This window comes from Apus apus, chromosome 11, assembly GCF_020740795.1.
Source record: "Apus apus isolate bApuApu2 chromosome 11, bApuApu2.pri.cur, whole genome shotgun sequence".
NCBI lineage: Eukaryota > Metazoa > Chordata > Aves > Apodiformes > Apodidae > Apus > Apus apus.
The window spans coordinates 17,154,685-17,176,558 of NC_067292.1; the positions used below are offsets into that span (position 1 = coordinate 17,154,685).

General features: G+C 39.8%; 1 protein-coding gene across 1 annotated transcript in view; it reads left to right on the forward strand.

The window, feature by feature from the left end:
- The first annotated feature begins 218 nt into the window (after positions 1–218).
- The window catches only part of SLC6A2 (solute carrier family 6 member 2), a 63,816-nt gene continuing 42,160 nt past the window's right edge, over positions 219–21,874 (forward strand). The window contains exons 1-2 of the mRNA XM_051629688.1: positions 219–575; positions 20,940–21,071. Coding sequence (XP_051485648.1) covers positions 269–575; positions 20,940–21,071 — 439 coding nt within the window. The 5' untranslated portion in view covers positions 219–268. The remainder of the gene's footprint in view (positions 576–20,939; positions 21,072–21,874) is intronic.

Here is a 21,874-nt window from a genome sequence, read left to right on the forward strand (position 1 = left end):
GCCCCAGGTGCGGCAGCGGCTGGGCTGTTGCCGGCCGCTTCCCCGCGGAGGAAGGGCGCGGGAAGCCCCGCTGGCTCCCCGGGGGCACCCCGGTCCCCCCTCTCCCGCCTCATTTGCATGGCTCTTATTACGGCCGTGCCTCGCTCCTGCCGCGCTGACACCGGCGGGCTGGAGCGCGGAGTCGCCTCCAGCGGGAAGCGCACTTCCGTTAGCTGCGCTCCCGCACCCCGCCGCGCCCGCTCCCCCGCCTCAGCTCCGCTCTCTCTGGATGTTTAAGGCGAGGATGAACAAACAGATCCAGCCCGACCGCAAAGTGTCGGTGGTGGCCCCCTTGCCGGAGCGCGCGGGGCCGCCGCCCCCGAAGAAGGACGTGGAGCTGATCCTGGTGAAGGAGCACAACGGGGTGCAGTACACCAGCAGCAGCCTCCTGCCCGCCGCCCCCGCGCCGCGCTACGACGCCCAGGACAGGGAGACCTGGGGCAAGAAGATCGACTTCCTCCTCTCCGTCATCGGCTTCGCCGTGGACCTGGCCAACGTCTGGCGATTTCCCTACCTCTGCTACAAAAATGGAGGGGGTAAGAGCACCGCTTGCGAGGTCTTTCTCCCCCGGTCCCAAAGCCGCACCGCCGCAAGGGCGGCATCCCCCTTCTCCTTCCCGCAGTTTCGGGAAGCCAGAGCCCAGGCTCGCCCCGCTGTGCCCGGGAGCGGTGCCTGATGGCCAAGGGAAGAGCGGCTGCCGTGCCGCTCTGCCCCAGCGCTCCCCCGCTCAGCTCCTTCACGGTAGGGAGGGCTCGCACTCCCCTCGGAGTTTAACTTAGTTTTGAGCACAGGCGTATTTGGCATCTGCTGCCACTTCAGCCTGCTTAGCACTTTTTTTCGTACTTAAAAGAGAGCATCAAAGGGGGGAAATAAAAACAACAAAACACCAAAAACACTTGCGCAGAAAAAAGGCATCTAGAAAAGTCAGCGCCGGACCCCTGAAAAGCTTTTTTTTTTTTTTTTTTTTTGGGGGGGGGCAGTTTTCACGTGGGATTGGGATTTCTGCCCTCCACTCTTCCCCCCCGAAGTAGGTAGGAGACTTGTCACAAACAAAACCTTACCTCTGGCACAGTTTAGCAATGACAGTAACAAAACAAAATGACACACAACAATTACAGTTAGCTCAGACTGTCCTGGCACATCTTCAGTAAGACCTTAACTCCATCATCCCCTCTCATCTCCCTGAAATACGCTGTGTTGTCAGTGCTGTCTTCACACTCTGATGGAGCAACACCATCTGCAAGCCGGGCAGGTGCCTGGGGTGCTTTCAGATCACACACAGGCAGAAAAGACCCTGCCGAGCAGATGGAGGACTGTTTGTGGGAATGGTGAATGATACAGAGAACTGCTTGATAGAAAGCAATGTTCTGTAAGGTAGTTATGTATGTCTTTATAATGTGGTTGCCTGGTGATAAAGGCTAATGCCTCACACTCATAGCATAAAATTCTTGCTTCTTGTGAAAAGATTAATGTAGGATGGGAAAATCCCTGCCAATTTACATGGACTTACACCCATTCTTGAAACTTAATAGGATACGAGAAAGGAGGGCTGGTACTGAAACACTTCCTCTAGTTTGGAACCTCTGAAACTTCTTAAAGGAGTCAGAAAGTCTCTCTCTGCTCACCACCCAGACAGGCTGAAGAAAGTTGGTACTGAAAAATACCCTCCATCCTTATTTCATTATGTCCAAAAAGTAATTCTAGCAAATCACACTGCAGCAGCACAATGCATCTAAACTCAGCAGACTTCCACAGTGTCAGGTGCAGGTGTAGCAGCAGCATCATTCATGACAGTACATCTGCACCATTGCCAGATCTCCAAGTCATCTGGCAATTTTTAGGGAGAGATGTATTTCCCTATCTCACATTGCACAAGGTGATACCTAGAATGCTTTTCTGTCATCTTTTCAGTCACTTAGTTTCCTAACCTGCTTTCTTTATGATTTGCTGCTAGCTCAGGCACAGGAGGTAACAGTCTGCAAGTCTCTTGCATTTGGTTTAGTCTCCATGTATTATCCTGTGGCAGTTCAGCCAGAATAACCTGGGCACTCATTAGCACAGAGAGACAGCTAACTACTTCACAACTCTTGTGAAAAGCTTCCACCAATTCTTCCATACCAGCAAAGTGAAATCAGACCTTTACAAGCAAAGGTAACCTATGGAATGACTGAGAACTGCTTGCTGATACAGGGTTTATAAACAGTTTTTTTACTCTGCTCTTAAATAGAGAACAAACTGCAGTACAAACCATCTCAATGAGCACCTAGGAAGTCATTCCTGAACACATATATAGTATAACGATTTCCTTTACAGGCCCTTAAAATACTTAAAAAGATAGGATAATTCCAATGGTCAAAACCCATCAAACAATGGGCTTTTCCTAAGGAGGTGTTCTCATGAAGGACATCAGCTAGCTGAGCTGGACAAAAACACACCAGCTACAGCTGATAGGGGGATAAACTCATTTTTACAGCTTGATTGTGTTTGGCTTAGTGAAGTTCACTCATATCCAGATATTGAGAGTATTTCTTCTTTTTCTATGCTTTTTGATAGAGTGTGGCCACCAGCATATCAGTCATGACAGAATTTCCAGGATGGACCCTGCACTGAGAAGTGGGGAATCGAAATATAGCCAGGGACTGGTTAACAGCTCTCTCCCTCCTCTTCACAACAATTGTTTCTATGCTATCTTTAAAACTTGCCATCCATTGCTTCTCCTGTTGGACACACACACACATATATAAATTTCATTTAGTAGAAACTCCTCTAAGGGATTCAAACTCTAGAAGTGCTGACTTTCAAGCCAACAGAGTTCCTTTTCTTGGTCTAACTGGGCTTGGGAGTTTGTGTGTTCTATGGGTAAGTTTTCCTACAAGAGCAAAGAATGCAAAGCAATAGGCAGAGCTACTGAATATTGTTGGATCTTGCTGCTGTCTTTCCAGTTCTAAATCACAGATAGTCTTAAATTTTGTTGTTTGTTTTTTGTTTCCTCACTTCTTTCTCCTGCTACTGCAGGAAGGAACCTTCTCAGCATTAGAACAACTTTTGTTATCTCAAAACAATAATCCAATGGGTTTCACATAACTGCTGGTTTATATATCTCCATACAGAAGATGTAATCAAGTACTAATAGACATAGACAACATTAAATCCATCATCTTAACAATTTTGCTGGACTGTCTAGCAAGTTAAAAAACAAAATCAGGTAGCATTTCTACATTTGTATAGCATACTCAGACTTGCTTTTTAAAAAAAGTTTCACAAGATTCCTAGAGTAGGGTTATAGCTTGCCTTTTGATATTTATAAGGATCTACTGGATGACAGAAGAAAACAAACAAAAAAACCCAAAAAAACCCAGAACAACAAACTTGAATTGGATGGCACGTATGGAGTAAATCAGTGCAGTGAAAAAAGGTTCACTTTCTTATTCCTCCCTGAGTTTGTCTTTATTCTGAAAGCCTCAGTTACTCAGCCTCACCAATTTAACTAGAGCTAACATGAGACCGTCAAATGTAGTTTAGGAACTTACATTCCTGCAACAGGTTGATACAAAATAGACAGTGAAAAGGAAGCATGTTGCAATGCCAGAAGTCTTAGGCTCCTGGGTCACTAAGATATTCTAACACTTGCTTTCAGCATAGTTTGTGCTATCTAGCAAAAATAAGTCGTTATCCTTCCAAAATCTACACCCACAAAGGTTCTACAGATGCTCTTAGATGTCAAACAGCAGTGTCAAGAACATGGAAGTGGTAGAAAATGGCATCCCCCTTTGCATCTGAAAAAGTGACGTGGGTGACATGAGGACTGTTCTTAAGATCAGTTTTGAGTAATTTAAGATATCAGCAGACACACTAAGGGCCTTTCCATGCTTGTAAAAATAGGTGGTTCTCAATAAAGCGTGAGAACTTGCAGGAATTCAGAAGGAGAGTATAAATATACACCAGATTCCCTCCTTCAAAGTTCAATTTTACAAGGACATGGAAGCATATATAAACCCACCTTCTTACTAGCCAAATCCTTGAGCCTCTCTCTTTGATAAACTCCAAGGAAATTGCCTGATTAAAAATTAGACACACAGGCTTTGGGGTTAGATCTTCAAGTTCCACACATGCAGAACTCCCAATAGTTGGCTTCAGTGAGTTTTACTTACATGGGCATACACCACCCAGTGGTGGTTACATAGACTTTTTTATTTTAGTTCACTTTGGAGACAGCATCAGTGGTGTTAACAAAACGTATTTGTATTTTAACAAGCTGCTAGGAAAAGCTAGAGAGGCAGAAGCAAGCAACAGCACTAAAATGCTGAATGAATAGCCAGAAACATCTGTGTTTTGGGAGCAGCCTGCTGAGAGACCCCAGTGGGACTTCTGCACAAAGATAGATGGCAGAATGTAACCCTTCTGTGAACAACTGTGATATTTGGAAACATTCTTCTGTTATGAAAAGAAAAAAATCCCCAATCTTCAGTGAGATCTAAAAAGCTAGACCACTTTTTTTTTTTTTTTTGTATCAGTTACCTACTTCCATAGGATTTGCCTGCCTTGCCAGGACAGTGACAGATCCAGTGGCTGTGTTGTAATATGAAACAGGACATGTTAAACTTTCAGAACAGTTTAGTATGAACAGAGGGGATGAGATCTTGTCCTCACTGACTTCTTGGACGCAGGATATGCCCACTGTGTTGCCTAAACTACTTTATAAGATGATAGAGGGACTCTGTATAGATGGCAAAATTCTGCAAGCTCTCATTAGGCACATAAGGGGGCACTCCAGAAGGGGGAATTATCAAACATCACCTTGTCAGTTTAGTTAATCAATAAACACCACAACTCATGTGTGTTTCACTGCTCCTTACAACACAGAGCATTGTTTGCAGCAAAAGACATACTTTTTATGCAATTCATTTGTGAGAGTTTCAAGGATCTGGTTATGCCACTGGAGAAATCATCAGCTAGGCTAATCCTGGGTATTCTTACAAGTGCCATGTCCTCATAATAACTCATTTCTGGCAAGAGCCTATTTTTCTTCTTTTAAAAAGAGACTCCCTAGCTGTATGACTGTAAATGACCAACATCAATGTTCTCAAAACAAGTGTATAACACATCCAACCTTTTAAGTGCTCCCTAGTTCTGCAAGAGCCTATGCTGAATTACAGAACCAGAACAGTATTAAAATCAGACTCTCATCAATTCAGGGAAAGATTTACCCTGATATTTGGATTACATCTAAAGTTTTACTGATGCCAAATTAAGCTGAGTAATGCCTAGTATGATTAACTGATGTGCTCACACTGGGGGAGGATGATGCTCAGACTTAGTTAACAAAGCTATTGTATTTTTTGTACAAGATACTTTTAGTATAAATGTTCTTTTTTGTTTAATTTTCCTACATAGTCATAGGCAAAATTAAAACCTCCCATTGAAAACTGTGAAAAAGAATTTACCAACATAAAGTACTTTTTTTTGTGAGCCAAAGTATTTGCAAGGTCAGTCATGCTCAGACTACTCATTAGGAAGCGTGTAGTTATCGGATTAGTCACTGGAGACTTAGTGTATCAGAAGAATCAAATTAAGCTTTTTATGAGTTTACAAATAGCTGCAGATAAATATTTTAACAGTTTTCTAGCTATCATAATACACATTTAGTCTCCTCTGAAACATTTTTAAAGTGTTTTTAGACCAAAATAATTCTAGAAAAAATAGCCTGCTTCACAGACCAGTTCACGAGCAATCAATAAAATTTAGAATAGAAATACATTACAGTTCATCCTAATGCTCCCTTTCCTATTCATACTTCCATAAGCTGTAATGCAGGACTGAGCAATCCACAGCACAGGTACTGAAGAGAGCATTCAACCAAACCCAAATATCCCCAAAGAGGGCAAGCACAAAGGCTGGAGCTGAGAACTGTCACACATGGAGAATGACACCTATGAAAGTATCATCTCCCCCAGAGCTGAGAGCCTGGCTAGAACATCACTTCTCCAAAAGCAAGCTATGCACCCAGCCTTTCTACTAGACTCTGCCCCTTGCATTTTGCCAAGTGTCTGCTGGCAAATTTAATCACTATTTTGAGAAATAATATAACCCGGCACTTTAAATTTCAAAGGTGCATGACCTTTGCCTTGTAATATCAGGGTTTACATACCAAACCAGCATTGATGATGATGATAATAAATCAACTTTGAAGTAATCTCACTGCAAAGCCTACACCAGGAGTTTGACTCATCAGTCAATCAAAGCTTGATCTAGTGATTTTTGTTTCCTAATAAGGGGTTTTCAATTCCTATTAGAACATCAAACCAGTGACCTCAAACAGGTTAAATGGTTATTCTGATCTCCACAGCATGGCCACAAGCTTTGGCATCCCAAACATCATGTGACACTACGTGGACTCCCTGCTAAACACCTGGCTGAGCTGAGAAGTTATTTGTCCCTGAAAAATTCTAGCGACCTTTAGACTAACAATTTTACAAAGATTCTAGACATAAACAAGCATAGAAAGATTCTAGACAAGACTTACAGTATTTATTCTGAATAAGAGGACCATCCTGTGTTAATGCAGGGCAAACATTCAGAACTGATCCAAGTGATGCTCCAATCAATCACCAAAACTGGTTTTCTACGTTTACTCCTCCACATCACCAAGACAATAAAAAACCTATCGTGAACCAAATAAGTGTACTGACAAAAGCAAAGATACCTCTCTCTAAGCACACTGAATGAACATATTTTGATTACCACTCAAAAGCATTTTATTCTGAAGTAAGAGGCAGAAAAGACATCAAGTAGTAAACATAGCTCTATTTGAAAATTTAAAATCTCTGCTTAAGGGATCTACCCCCACCTTCATTCTTGTATGCCCACCTCAATTCTGCCAAGACTGAAGTATTGAAATATCCCTAGAAAGCCATTCCAATGGGATATCAATCCCTCCTGGACAAGTACATTCTGAAAGTCACATTAGGAAGCCTTCTATGTTCATATTAATACCTACTGAAAACAGACACAGGAGTCTCCTATAGTTTGCCTAGAGGTGTCAGGGTCTGGGTAGTCATTCAAGCTGAATTAGCAGACACTGAATCTTCATCTGTTTCTACTGTTTTCTCACTAACATCTTTTCAAGGTCTTTATTAAACTCGCTGAGAGCAATGGAAGATAGAAAAGGCCACATCAGGAGCATAGCAGCCAACAGCCCTTATTTACTGAAGAAACCAAAATATCTCTGAGAGAACTGAGACACGGTCTACATGGTTTGGGGGCAGAATTTGCCTTTTGTCTACTGGCGGAACATCACAAACTTGTCTCTTCAGTCAATGTGTGAATACAGATTCAGCAGTCTAAAGTTGTTATTTCAAGACAAATACTTTCCTCCCTATATTCACACTAATATTAAGCAGAATGCTAATACAACTACTTACACAAAATCAAAGGGACCATACAGCTTTAGCAACTGTTCAGTTATGCTGTGAGAGAAATTATGATTAAAATAATTCTGCAAATTACTGAACCTCTTGCTGTAAATAAAAATGGGAAAAAAAATAATTGTTTAAAGTATTTTGAGCAGTTCTGAGGAGCAAACAGCTCACACCTTCGTTTTTGCTATGCCTACTGGGAAGCACATCAGAAACTCTCAGCTCTAGAGCCTTTGTCCCAGGTTAACCAATTGATTAAACAGCTAAGAACTGTAGTATGACTGTCTACTATGAGTTTGCACTGTTGACTTCACAGCTTTTACAAGCATTGTAATTATTAGATTGTGTTGTACATAACTGCTCTCATCACTATTATAAAATAAACCATAACCAAATAAATTCTACACTTAGAGGGATGTTTATCTTAAAATACTGTCATTCAGGAGGTGGGAGAAATTTAAATGGAGTCTCTGAGTAACAAAGTTCTAGATCTTTTAGTACCACCTTGCTCTTAGTGCTGTCCGTTCTCTCTGTATGTACCCTTCACATAGAATATACAAAGCCATGATAATGAATTTTGGATAAACTAAACTTGCACTGAAAAAAAAGTGGCATCACTTGAAATGTGACAAGAAATTATTATTCATATTGAAATAAATTATAATCAGGACAATTCCACTACTCCAATCCAGTTTCAATGAAGAGTATGTAAAAATGCCAAGAATATCAGATGGATCATCTGGAGAGGAAGTATCCATGTTAGCCTACCACCCATCTCTTGACAACCTATAATTTCCCCCTCCAACTACAACTCCTTAATCTTCCCTTTTCCTTCTCCCTGTCTTCAAGTCAAGTCTTGGGCCTTTCATGTTTGACCCTAATTGTGTAGATCTTATGCACTGGTGCCAAGCAAGAATGCTTTCAAATGAAAGGCTATGCTGACAGTGAACATCTGACTTCCTAAAAATGGACATCTGAGTCCTTCAGGGAATCTGCAGCGAAAGTGACTAGACCCTCAGTGATGCTATATAATTCCTGTTCTCATGGAAATTCTGGAGAGATAACTGTAGTATAATTCAGTATCTTATCTTCTGTATAGATTCAACATACTTAATTTTAGCCATACAGATTCTTTAATCCATAAAGATGTGGGAAAATTGGGGAAATGGAAGGGAAACAGTTAAGTTCTTTGTGTTGGGACATCATCTTCTTCATGAAGACTATAGGAAAAAACCTTCTAAAGTACTTATCAAAGTTATCCTTTGTTTTATACTGTCTTCCTTCTCTTTTCCTCTATTTTCTATTTAAACAAGTTTTGCAGTCTCTCTCCTGAAGCATGACAAAGGTGACAGCACAATACTTAGTTTTGAGAAATAGGGTTTACCATTCAAAAACAGAAACTATCATCAGGGAGGGCAGGCTACACAAGCCATGTACCTCTTTACATTGATACTATCCAAAGAACACTACCAACTTGCCCGTGCCCAGAATTCCATGATAACATATTGCTAAACAAAACTCAGAGAGGATAGGGCAGGCAGTTGTCTTTTGCCAGTCCATAACTGTTTTTTTATGACTAGTGTTCTGACTGCTGGTATGCAGTAAGACAAACTGCCCTTACTATAAAATAAGCCTTTTATAGAGGATGGCAATTTTTCTAGTGCTCCTACCCTTTCAAGCTTTGGGAACAAAACCACTCACTCCCAAAAGTACAAATAAATGCAGAAGCTGTGCTCTTAATATAGGTATTAACTGGTTGCTATTGTTTAAGGATATACAATAATTTACGTGTTCAAAATAGGATCCAACACTACCAAACCAATGGTATTAGATGGTGCTGTATAAAGCCTTTCTTGAACTGCTTTGTTATAAACTGCTTCCCTAGAACAAAACCAGCATCGAAAGAGCAGTACTGGTTTGACCATGCTCCACTGAAGTACACAAGTTGTGATTTCAACAGCAGAAGAATATTACTCCTTGACAGTCTTAACTTCAGAGCTGGAGAAAAATATTGCATGATTTCCAAGCACTAGAATGAGTCAGAGTGAGTAAATAACTATGTTTTGCTACAGCAGCACTCCTGTTAGCTTAAAAAAAAAACTTTTGTGGCATTGATGAACAAAGAGGACTGTGGCCAGGTAACTGCATACTACTCCTCTTTATTGAGAGCTGCTGAACTGTGGGAAGCCACTGATTTTCTGGCCCATGGGCAGCATGGAAGAACACATCCTATTTGATTGCCTCCGTGGCCATACAAACAAGTTGTTATCATGGGCCTAGCATACGTACTGAAAAAAGCAGCCATATATTATGCATCTTATTTCCTGCTAGCTACTTATAACTTATTCTGAACAGCACTCTTCAATGATTTAACTTTTATTTCTCTCTCTTTTTTCCTCTTCTGTAATCAAACACCTCTTGCAATGTCTATCCTGAAGTATGCCAAAGATGACAACACATTATTTGCCCTTCAGGTCTGTACCTCGAGGAAAAGTATGATGCCAAATTCATTTTAATTTAAAAAAAAAAAAAAAAAAAAAAAAAAAAGAGAGAGAGAGGCTGGACTATCTGGTACACCTCTCTAGAGTACAATAATGGAAAACTTTTTTCAGACCACAAGGTGGAGCAGTAGATCCTTATAGATCTCAGTAGATCCTGATAACTCATGTGACAGCAAACTAACTGCATTTATAGAGAAAAAGAATTACTGGAGGACCTAACAGTGTGGCTCATGAATTTCAAATACAGTGCTGCCCAGTAATAATTGTTCCCAAACAGATCCTTCTTGGATTTCCTGATTTATTTCATTTACTGGGACATTATAGGAGTGGCAGCTTTTAGGGGTGCCTAATTCACATCATGGAGCTTACTTGTCAGCATGGCCACAATGACAGCAAGGAGACAATCCACTGATAACAAGAAGACACTCCCTGTACACACAATGAGTGAGCAACATTAAAATAGTTACAGTCTCTTCACCCCAAGGAACGATACAGGCAGAAATAACTCGGCAAATAAGGAGGTTGTTCTCTGCAGTCCCCTCAAAAATTTGCCTGTGGAAACAAACAAGCTCCCCACAGACTTTCACCACGATACTGTATTAGCCATGTTGTTTTGTGTCGGGTTTTTTTTTTTTCTTTTCTTCTTCAGTGTTAGTGTAACCCACATTCCAGCTTTTTTGGGAGAGGTACTATTTCAGAACACCAGTAACAGAAAGTCAAGAGTTTCAGTGAGCAAGAACAATTAAGTATATTGGACTAACTATGATATGAGAAAGTTCAAGGCCAAGTGCTCTCAAAACATCAAGTTGACAGATTAGAAGCTACTAAAAAATATCTTTGTTACATGACTCTTTGTTACCATGAAGGACTTCGTCTCCTGATGTCCAATGAGACTGATGGTAGAAGAAAGCTCAGATGAGGGGTGAAAATAGCTGTACACAGGCTTCTTATAAATAAGATTTATCCCAAAACTAAGGAATAGCTTGTGCTGTGTAGTGCTTTTGTCTCCTCTCTAAAGAGAAACGCAGATTTGTCAATGAGATCAGGAGACAGGTGTTAGTGACAAAGGAGACACTCCAGGATTTTGTTTTGGGGAAGACTTTGATCATTTGCTCCTTTTCTGCAGTTTGTTTCTCATGTATGGATCTACAGCCTTAGTTAAAATCAATAGATTTGTAAACCACAAGGGAGAAATCTTGACCCAGCTGAAGTCAGTGGGTGTTTTTTTCCATTGACGTCACCAGAGCCAGGATTTCAACCCAAATAACAGACATCTTTCTCTTAAGGACTCCTAAGTAGACAGGATTTCCAGACTAAAAATTATGTGAGAAAAAAAACAACAAAGTATTAAAACTATTCAGACTAAACTGATACAGAAGACTTCCACTAATAACTGATCTTTACCCAGTGTAATAGCTCAGTACTTTACCTAATAAGCAAAATGTCAAGACTTACATAGATTATGGTCATTATTACACAACATGAATTTACTCTGTGAGAGTTAGACTGTGACCTCAGCATTCTCCTATGCAGGGCTCAAGCAATTAAAAAAAGTACTATTTTAAGAAGTGCTTATTACTCCTACATTTTCATAGAGACAAATCAGTAGGCAAGAATCTCTTTCTAGCTCTCAAGGCTAAAGAAAAAATCTGGGAAAATACAAAGCAAGTACAAGACTAAAAGCCAGCAGACAAATAAAAGGATTAGACTGCATCTTACATTTTAAGATATTTTAAATTACTCTGGGGCCTAGCCCATGGGTTTTGAACTTTTGAAACTGACAGAGTAATACAGCTGCATTAGTTGCTCTCCCTTGATTCTTCCCTAAAATAAAGTGACAGAAAACAGTTACAAGGCTATTCCTAAATTGCATATTAATCCTTCATTGACTCATACAGAGGCTGATGACAAGCTCACTGCCTCTAACCCTGAATGAAGAGATTTTGAGATCTTCAAGATCTATATTTTTCCTTCTAAATACTGTTTTACAGTCATAAGATGTTACGTGTTTTAAAGCTATTTGGAAATAAGGCAAAAAATAACGGTGTGATACATTGAAAACATCAAGCTCAGCCACACTTGTTTATCACAATGTCTGAGTAATCAGTGAACAAAATTGCTCCATAACCTGCTCTAGCAAAAGTTTGCACCGTGATGAAACAAGGATTTTGCTTCAGACTGTTAATAGGCCTTTGCTTCATCCTGGCAGTGAGCTATGATGGGTCCTGAAGTAATTTTCACATTCTTCTGAGGCATTTCAAGCTAGGAGGCCCTGTCCAGAATGGCAGTGATGATGTACTGGACAACTTGGACTAAGGGGAAAATTTACTTTGATGCTTGGAATCTATTAGAAAAATAATCCACTAAATAAGAACAAACATTAAGGTCAGGTTTCAAACTTAAATAAAATCTTTTGTCTGATTCCCGGAGAGAAGAGGGATACAAAAATCAAGGAAAGGTGCTGCTAGCCTGTACATTTGGATTGATGCAGCACTGTTGTCCCATGCTGGTCTAGGGGAGGCTCAGTTTACCCTTTGGAGTGAGGGAAGGGCAAGAGAAATTGTTCTTACAGACCTGCTATTGCAGGGTGCTACTGAAAAGTTTTGCCTTCTGCCCACACAGCCCAAATTCTTAGAGACCACATCTGATAGATTTCCATTGCATAGAGAATATTACCTGCACTACCCCAGGCCAAAAAGGCAGATTTTTTTTTTAATTTTTTTTTTTCCAAATTGAAAGGTTTTCTCTGAAGAATTCTATGACAGTTTTTGTTAAATTCTTGCATTCAGTGCTAATAGAAAAGTACAAAGTAAAAGCAGCCACTGCCATTTGGAAGCCACTCTTGCCCAGACCTTCCAAAATTTTAGCACAATCCAACACCAAGTATAATCTTTCATAAAAATAAGGGGTTTTTAATGTTCTAGGCAATTATTCAGTAGTAGCCCTCACTGCAATGGTTAGTTTGCCAAAACCATTGCTAGCAGCAGCACATATAGCTATAAAAGTTTACAAATAAATTGATGCAAGATTTGTCTTATGTAAGAAGAGACTATTTATGGCTAGATAGCATAGTATCTGTTTCAAAATATGTGCGAAATCCGTACTTGATTCTGCTCTAGCAGAATTTCAAGGCATTTACCTCCTATTGGTTTGTACATTAATCCTCTTGAAAGCTGCCTGGCACTTGTCTAGACCTGATTTAAAACATCTTAAGCACTTTGTCTTACCCTGGCAGAGTTATGAATCTCATGCTGCCTAAAATGGGTACTGTGTCCTCTACAGAGGCTACTTAACTTTGGGGCTGTTTTTTTATTTGGCAACCTGTAAAATAAAACTAGTCTTTTTAGGAGAAACACCCTCCATCTGAGGTTGTGGCGTGAACCCAAAATTGCACTGTTGCATGTACAGAGCAAAGCACATTCCACATGCCTTTTCCCACTGTGTGCATTAGCTGCTACTGTGGCTCTAATTAGCTCTGCCAGGGTAGTCATATTCCCTCATATTAGGCACCCGACACAGGGGTGTAGCTCTGAGGTGAGTCTCCCCATGTATACTCTCTACAATGTACACCAGACAGTGAGCAGCTCCCACAAGGGCAATCCTGAGACTGTCAGAAAGAGTAGAAAGATCAAAGCAAAGGCTAACGCTGCAAAAATTAAGGGCTGAAATCCAGAGGATTCCAGGCTCTTTTGTAGTAGGGTGGAGGAACATCTCAGGGACAGAAACTCAGCATTCCTGAAGCATCAAATGCACAGCTCAGAAAGTGGGCACCATAACTTAATGTTGGGTAATATAACTATTCAGCCTGCCAATATATGAACCTGCTACACCACGAAACACCTCTAAGTTCAGGATTTTAGACTGAAAAGCAGGAATCACTCTTACATTGTTAATTTGTTAGTTTAGTTCACTCAGTCTAGTTAGATAATAAAAAGAAGGCTGAAACACTTGATTGCAGCACTTCAGCATCTTCACATGATGGAAACAGAAAGTATTGAGGGTATTTTAAATTATCAGGGAAAACACTGCCATGATCAAATGTCAGATATATTTGTATCTGAAACAATAATATTTTATTATTATCTTTTATAACACCAAAGCTATTAACCTATGAAATAAACTACCAAAAAAAGCAAAGGATCTGCTTGGTATCTTGAAATCATTATTCCATGTTTTTCTGTCTGAAACTCTGATTTATGTTAGATGGGAATCTAGATCAAACTATCTAACAATCCCTTCTGGCATGAAAATAAGATGGATCCATGAATTTTGAAAACATTAATTTTAATGTACAGCTGACTGAGACAAACAAACACAAGTGAACATAGGAGTTCTCCGAAAAGGGAGACAAAACTATGACTAACAGTCTGTATCTGAACAGAAGTAAAACTGCCGTTGCCAAAATCTCCCTGGCACCAAGGGAGGACTTCCTTACACTTAAGGGACAGCTACAGCTGATTAATTAGTATTTCCTTTCATGTACATGACTATATTCTGTACATCCCAGAAAAAAATTTCAGTACACAAATTTAAAGGAAAACTTCTAAATTTATGCTATTATGGATTTTTTATTGCTGGTGCAAAATTGCAGAAAACCTGCTTATCTTGATCCACAAGCTCACAGCAAATAGCTTCCAATGTTTTTAATTAAAAAATACTTTTAGCCATGGATGTTCTGCCACCAGTAAATTGGGGTACATTTTGACAGACACTTCATTTTTTTTTTTCCTCTTATTTTACCATCTCTTAAGCTTCCAGTCATGTCTATTGTGAAGCAGCAGTGTCCTCCAGCTAGACAACTGCTCACTGACCTGCCAGTCCAGTACTACACACTTCCTCTGACCAGCACCTTCCAAAGAGCCTGTGAACTGGAAAGTTTGCCATTTTATTCCCAACAGTGTCAGCTGTTCCAGCAAAAGATACTACCCCTCCTACAAGCTCCATTCTATTGAACATTAGTAAGAGGGATTTCATAAAGCATATACCAAAACTCTACAAGCTGACTCCACGTTCCAGCTCACTTACTCTCTCATTTCTTGTTTAAACCATCCCGATAGTTAAAAGAGAAAAAGGCACAAAATCAATAAGATGGATTTGGCCAGGAATGTTAGTGGCTAGACCTTTCCACTGTTAAAAACTCCAGGTTATTTACTTACCAAACTACTGTCAAAACTCACCTTGATGCCAATTCACTTATTTAAAAATGAAGGGGCCAGCTCCAATAGCAGCTCTGCTATAAGGAGGCACAATGCAAAAACAAAAGCTAGCAATGCAGCCTTGTAAAGCAGAGCTTTGCACTTTCTATGGTCACACTCATGGCAGAAGATGGAAATGGCTTCATTTCCTAAGACAGCAGCAGTGAGAGTGTTATGAAGGTGAGCAGCAGGAACCCTCCCAGCCAAGTTCCAGAGACCATGCTGCCACCTGGCCATCCTGGACCAACCTGATTTATATTTTCATGAAACCACCCTGTCTCTTTATTTTTTAATTTCCTATTAAGGAACACAGACCAGAGCTCTGTGCCTGTATGTTATCTTTAAACAATACACTATTGTAAATGTGATTGTTTCATTAATTTATGTAAATAGGACTCCAGCCAATGACTTGGGTGTTATTTATGAATGAATCATGCTGCTCTGAGTGGCTGGATATATTTAACTCTCATTAATTTGTTCAAAATAACTACTAATGGGTTTCTTTAGCTCATGACTCTTGTAACAAAAAGCCAAAGAGAAGACTGGGTTTGCATGGAAGGGCTTGGGTAACCCTTTCTGTTATAACACAGTGGTCAGCTTATAAATACACTGCATTTTAAGTCACTTCAAGTGATATCAAGGCAGTAGCAGGTTAACAGCTCAAGACAAAATATGCAGGCTTCAGTTGTCATCAGTCCACGAACAGCATTGAACCATTTCTGGAAACTATTTGTTTTCATTTTCTATTGAGTGAAAGGAACGCTATTAAAATCAGAATTCTGGAAAAACTGAAAGCTCTGAGCCCAAATTGAGAGCAGAAATATAAACAAGTTCAAATATAAGCAATGGTTTGTTAGAGGGAGTAGCTAAATTTAAGGGTTTCAAAACAAAACATGTCACTCACGATGGTATAGCTCTGCTGGTTTTATGATTCAGAAATATTTTCCATGAAAAAGGCTGCATACTTGAAGATTTTATTGCATACTCGGAGGATTTTATAGGTGCAAAGTGCTGGTGAAGTTTTTACAATATGTCATGTGACCTGTTTTGCAGAAAAAAATGTTATTTTTGACTACTATAATCTATTGCTGGGTGAGTTCCACATCATCAAACACCTTCTGTTAAATTAATCATCTTGGCTTTGACAATCAGGCTATATCATGCTCCTTTGCATCTTTCCTTTGCTGTACCATGCAAGCACATTAGTTTTAATCTCTGGTCAGGAAAGACTTAGGTCTACCCTTCCACCCCTTCTTCCCAGGAGTCAGCAGCCACCTCAAGATCACCCCATTCAGAGATGCCCTCAACAGCTGTGCAAGCCAGCTGGCAACTAGTCTGCTGAAGTGCCAGAACTAATATTCTTGTTCTAAGAAAATACTACCTTTCCACTTCCCTAGTTTTTCTACCAGTGGTGATCTTGTGTGATGTAGATTTCAGTATCTCTGCATTGAAGACTTACTTTTTTATTCACAAGGGTCTGCACAGACTTGATTTTCCACCCTTTTTCCTCATCATCCAAGCAAACTTATTTCATTCTACCAACCATTTGCTGATATTGTTTGAAGTCCTACTTATTCTCTAGGGCAAAAAAACAAGCAGTGTTCATCAGACACTGAGATTAGCTGGTATTTCAATTCACCAATTGGGAGATCTTTGGTTTTAGATTCTTTTCTTGCACAAATACTGGAAACACTCCTATCTGAAAATATAGTGCAATATTTGCTCCAAGTTTGTTGTTTTAACAAACATCCCTGCCAGTTAACATTTTGACTACAATAACCATGGTAACAAATGCAAAAGGGTAACCAGCACAAACAGTTCAAAGTTGTTTCAACTATCCCTGCCCTGGCCTGCTTCTCATAAGTCCATCAACAAATCCTTTAGAGATAATAGTAGCCATTTAAATTATCTTTTTATAAGTCATTAGTAAATCAGTGCTTTCTGGTATTTAAAAGTGAGATGAGAACTCCTTGTAGGACTGAGGTAGCTATTTTCCCATTTGCTTCCCACCCACTTGGATGTTGTGAATGCTGAAGAATAGAGGGAGGAAATGCTCTCTGCATGGATTCTGTTATACCAAAATTAAAAAGTTGTTTTGGCACTGAGCACGGGAATACAAAGCCTGTCTTGTATTTTGTCCTGCATTAATTAAATGTAAGAGCTTTTTTTAAAAAAAAAATTATGTGCACATTTTCACTTGATGTTTCACAAAGATGGTTCTTGTAGAAGCTGAGGGTTTGACCTAATCTAGTTTCACATAAGACACATGGGTGTCTTAACTCCCTGTATACACTGGTACCTGAAGGGGTGCCTGTGGATCTCTGTTAAACTCTGTTAACAGAGAAATGTAGCAGCTGGCAACAGCTTGGGCCAACCTGTGGCTTTTGAGATGTATATGACTCAGTAGTAAGTCAAATATAGCTCCTACACCAGGGATGTACTACAGATGTTAATTGCTCCAGATTTTTAGCTCTAAAAGGAAATTAGAAACCATTAGGGATTGCTGAGAGAGGTTTTACCTTGTGGGTTGCAGCTGTGTGCTCAGCCCCATTCCATCACACAGTGGGGGAGTGGAATCCCCTTGAGTGCTATCGTTACATTATGGCCAGTGCAGCAATCCCACAGATTGCATTCCCTCTGCTCTCTGAGGTAGGTAGGTCTTGGCAAGCTAGTCTGAGGCCTTAGCCAAACTGCGTGCTCCCCAGAGTTCAGCTGTCTGGGCTATGCAAACCTGACTGGCCCATCAGATTTATGCAATTAAAGCACAGCAGGTTCTGCGGCTGGTGGCAGAGGCACCCCCTATGCAGTCACAGAGTGAGACTGATCATGTACCAGACATATGCTGTTCATAAGCACTTGCACACCATTCTAGTTTACAGCAATTTGAATGAAACTTTGGCTATCATTTATTTTCATCTGAAGTGCCCAAGATCCCAGAAAGGCTTCAGTGAACACCATGAAATATGATTCTGGATATTGACTGGGAAGAGAAAAGCAAATATCAAGATATTTACAAAATACCTGACTTTGGTATTTTTACCTAATCAGAAGCTGCTAAACAAGAAGTTTCCAGAAGTCTCCCAAACATTAGGTCAACTTAACATGACTAAGCACCTTTACTTTGATATTTATCTTCATTTCAAAATACTTCAATCATTTAGTTACCTGAAAAGTAACCCAACTATGAAACCCTGCCATACTGTGTAACTGCTTTTTGCTGAAAATTACACCACAAAATTAATCGCTTGCGGGGGCAGGGCGGGGGAAAGAAAAAAAAGAAAAAAAACCTGCTTTAACTAAAGCCTGGAATGACTCCCAGCCAGAGAGATGACGCTTAAGCCAGCATGCCTAAGTACAGTACACTTCGCAGTTCATTATAGTATTAGTCATACTTAGAAAACATGTTTTTTAAACTAGCATTTAATACGTATGTCCACTACACAACTTCAACATGAATTTTCTCAAACATGAATTTCCCTATTCAGTTTGTGGCATCAAGTTTTCCACACTCTCTGACATTAAAGTTACTCAAAAAGCACTCTGCCAACTCTGCACCTCCCAAATACAAGCTAGGTTTGTGAGTCAGACACACTGTAATACTAGCAAGCAAGACAAGTATGGCACTTCAAAGGCTGTCACAAGAAAACTGACAGTTAAAACCACCTAAAATAATTTTTCTAGATACTAGATATAAGTGGAAGCAATATGTACTGTCCTAGATTGATTTAGCTGAGTATATTTCAACACTGAACAGAGTTCAGGACTGCAGAGTATCATGATTTTTTTAATACCTTTTTTCTCTGCAATATTCAAACATGACAATTCAACATGACAATCATAAAACACAGCTTATAAATAACATGGAAATATTATTAAAATGTGTCACTGGTGCTGTAATAGCTTACGTGAATGCAGATGGCATTCATGCTACACTCCATCTAAACATCATGAATAAGAATGTTCTTGCCCCCAAAGTGATACATCCAATGCATTTCAGCTTTTAGGATACATTATCAAAGCCTTATGCTATTCTTGATTTCTGTTGATATACCTTGGCACTGTTTCAGTGCAAGATTTCAACTCTCAAATGCCTTAAATTGCAAACTTTTTTGCTAATACTTTGCCCTTACCAGTAATGTCACTTTCAGAAGTAGATTTGTGGTATGACTAAGAGAACAGCATTGTGGGGGTTTTTTTTCATTCTTATTCTGCAGTATATACTAAAAAATCCTGCTCTGAACAGCCGTGCTTAGCAGCTTACACTAGAAATATCAGTGAAAAGCAAACATAAAAGAGAAAGGAGCAACGACTCTTCAGACTTTTAAGAGCACATGCTATTCATTTTGCTTCCTGACATGTTTTAGATAGTTATAGTCATGCTTCTATACTTTCATAGACTACACAAACCTTTTGTAAGTTCATATATTTAGAAGAAATGCAAACTTGCTTCCTTTTGCAAAGGAAGTCTTCAAATTACTAAACTAGCACAGAAGATTTTAAAGGTTTGTAAAAGTTGCTATTGTTTGTTATTGGCAGAAATAGAAAAGCTGCTGTTTTTCCTTTGCTGTACAATTGAACCACAATTTTCACAATCTAGTTTTTCATACTTAACTGCTAAGAGCACAGTTGGTTATTAAAGATATGTAATTACTCTGCCAGCTCCTTATTTATTTAAAAAAAATCTAATAATTTTTTATACAAACTAGTTTTACATTAATTGAACTGTTCTGAACCAAGTAAGCCATGTAATAAAATAGAAACTGCTCTTCACAGGTACCATAAAGCAGAGGACTGACAGAGCACTCAGTTATTAAACATTACACCATCTATAAATGTTTTATAGTATCACATGTGCTGGGGGAGTCTCTCTGTGATCTGGACCCTATAAACCAGACATTTTAAAGTAGTTTCTACATTAGATGATCCTTTCATATTTCAGTGGGCAAAACTTTTTATTATAATAGCACTGTCTCATCAAGATTTTTCCACAGGTGGCAGTTTCTCTGGTATGAACTTACAGGAGAATCCTCAAGCAAGACAAGTTATGCAGCTTGGGAAGGTACAAGCAGCCCCAGCACTATGCTGCTGCCATCTAACGATGCTGCACTTGAGCCCAGCAGAGAATCCAGATCAGTCCTAGCACAGACTTCACATGAATGGCAATGAGTATTATTTGGGTTGGAGAAGGGATGCGCTAACACATTTCATAAGAATAAGGGGACTTATTGTAGCAAAAACCAAAACATGCCACAAAAGCCCAAATTTCACATAATGGACCAGTAGGGATTAATTTTCAACCCAGAGGTTCCTGCAGACACCTAACATGGTGTGACTTAAACAGCTCTTACAGGAATTGCATGACTTTTTTTTTTCCATTGTGGCTGGCCTACATGCTCTCTTTTTAACATCTTACACACAAAAAAAAAAAAAACCCTACATTTTTTCAGAGTCCTTTTCTCTTTTAGCTCTGCAAGTGTGTTCAGCATAATTTTTTCTTCAGGTAGGGATTCATCTTCAAGGACATATTTCTTTTCCCTTTGAAGCCAAAAAGCAGAGGGGAAGCATTAGGGGGAAATAGGAGCCATGCCCCACAATACTTCTCAGAGGTTGTGTCTCTGAAACCTTAAAATTACAGGAAAGGGACAAAAGAACACAGGTTCTTCCTTCCTGATATTTCCTTTCTACTTCCCAAAAGCAGCGGCTTTGTCTTCAGCCAGTAAAAGTAAGCAATAGAGAAAGAAAAATGTAACCAAAACATAGACTAAACTGTTCAATTATTTTCTTTCCAGGTGCTTTTCTTATTCCCTATATCCTCTTCCTAATAATTGCTGGAATGCCCCTGTTCTATATGGAATTAGCACTAGGGCAGTATAACCGAGAAGGGGCTGCCACTGTGTGGAAAATCTGTCCAGTTTTCAAAGGTAAGTGTCCCTCTGCTCATTTGAATAGCATCATGAGGGTGCCATACTTGTGATCACAAAGTAAAGGTCTCCCATGTTTCCATGGACAGCATGATATTTGCTGACCTTTCCATAACCCTTGAAGTCATAAGCCTTTCTGTTATCACAGGTGGAGCACAAAATGATCTTCAGGGTTATTGCTGAGAGGTGCATCACAGAGCAATGAGGATGGGCAGTTCAGGTCTGTCCTCCCTCTCCTCTGTGTGCTGGGGAGTGGGAGGAACTGGGTATCTCTAGGAGAGAGGATTGCAATGCAAACATTTAGAAATACCAAATCCCATCAAGGTCAGTTCAGCCCTTTCTCCCCCAGTGACTAATATACCCAAGGACTCACTTCAGTTTATTGTGAGGAGCTTTTCCTGCAGAAGTCTGGGATAGGCTTCCCAGTAGTTAGAACACTAATGGAGTTGTAAAGACTGTTGTTCAGCCACTAGACTTGTAACATCACACAAGGTACCTGTGTCTCTGTACCTCAGCTTTCCTGCCTATGAAATGGGAGCAATGATTCTGATAGACTTTGTAAAGTGGTTTTCAAATCTAGCAATTAAAAGCAAGTACTCAAACCTGAACATTACTATTACTATTCAGTGTTTTCCACTAGGGTTAACTCTCAAGCATCACTGAATAGAAGGCTGTGGAGGCTGTCTTATGCACTGAGTTGCAGCCATTCTGCAAGGAAGAAATAGATGAGGTTGGATGTTTGGATACTGATCGGAGTGTTTCTTAAAGAGCCTCAAAAAAAAAGTTGTAAGCATTGCTTACCA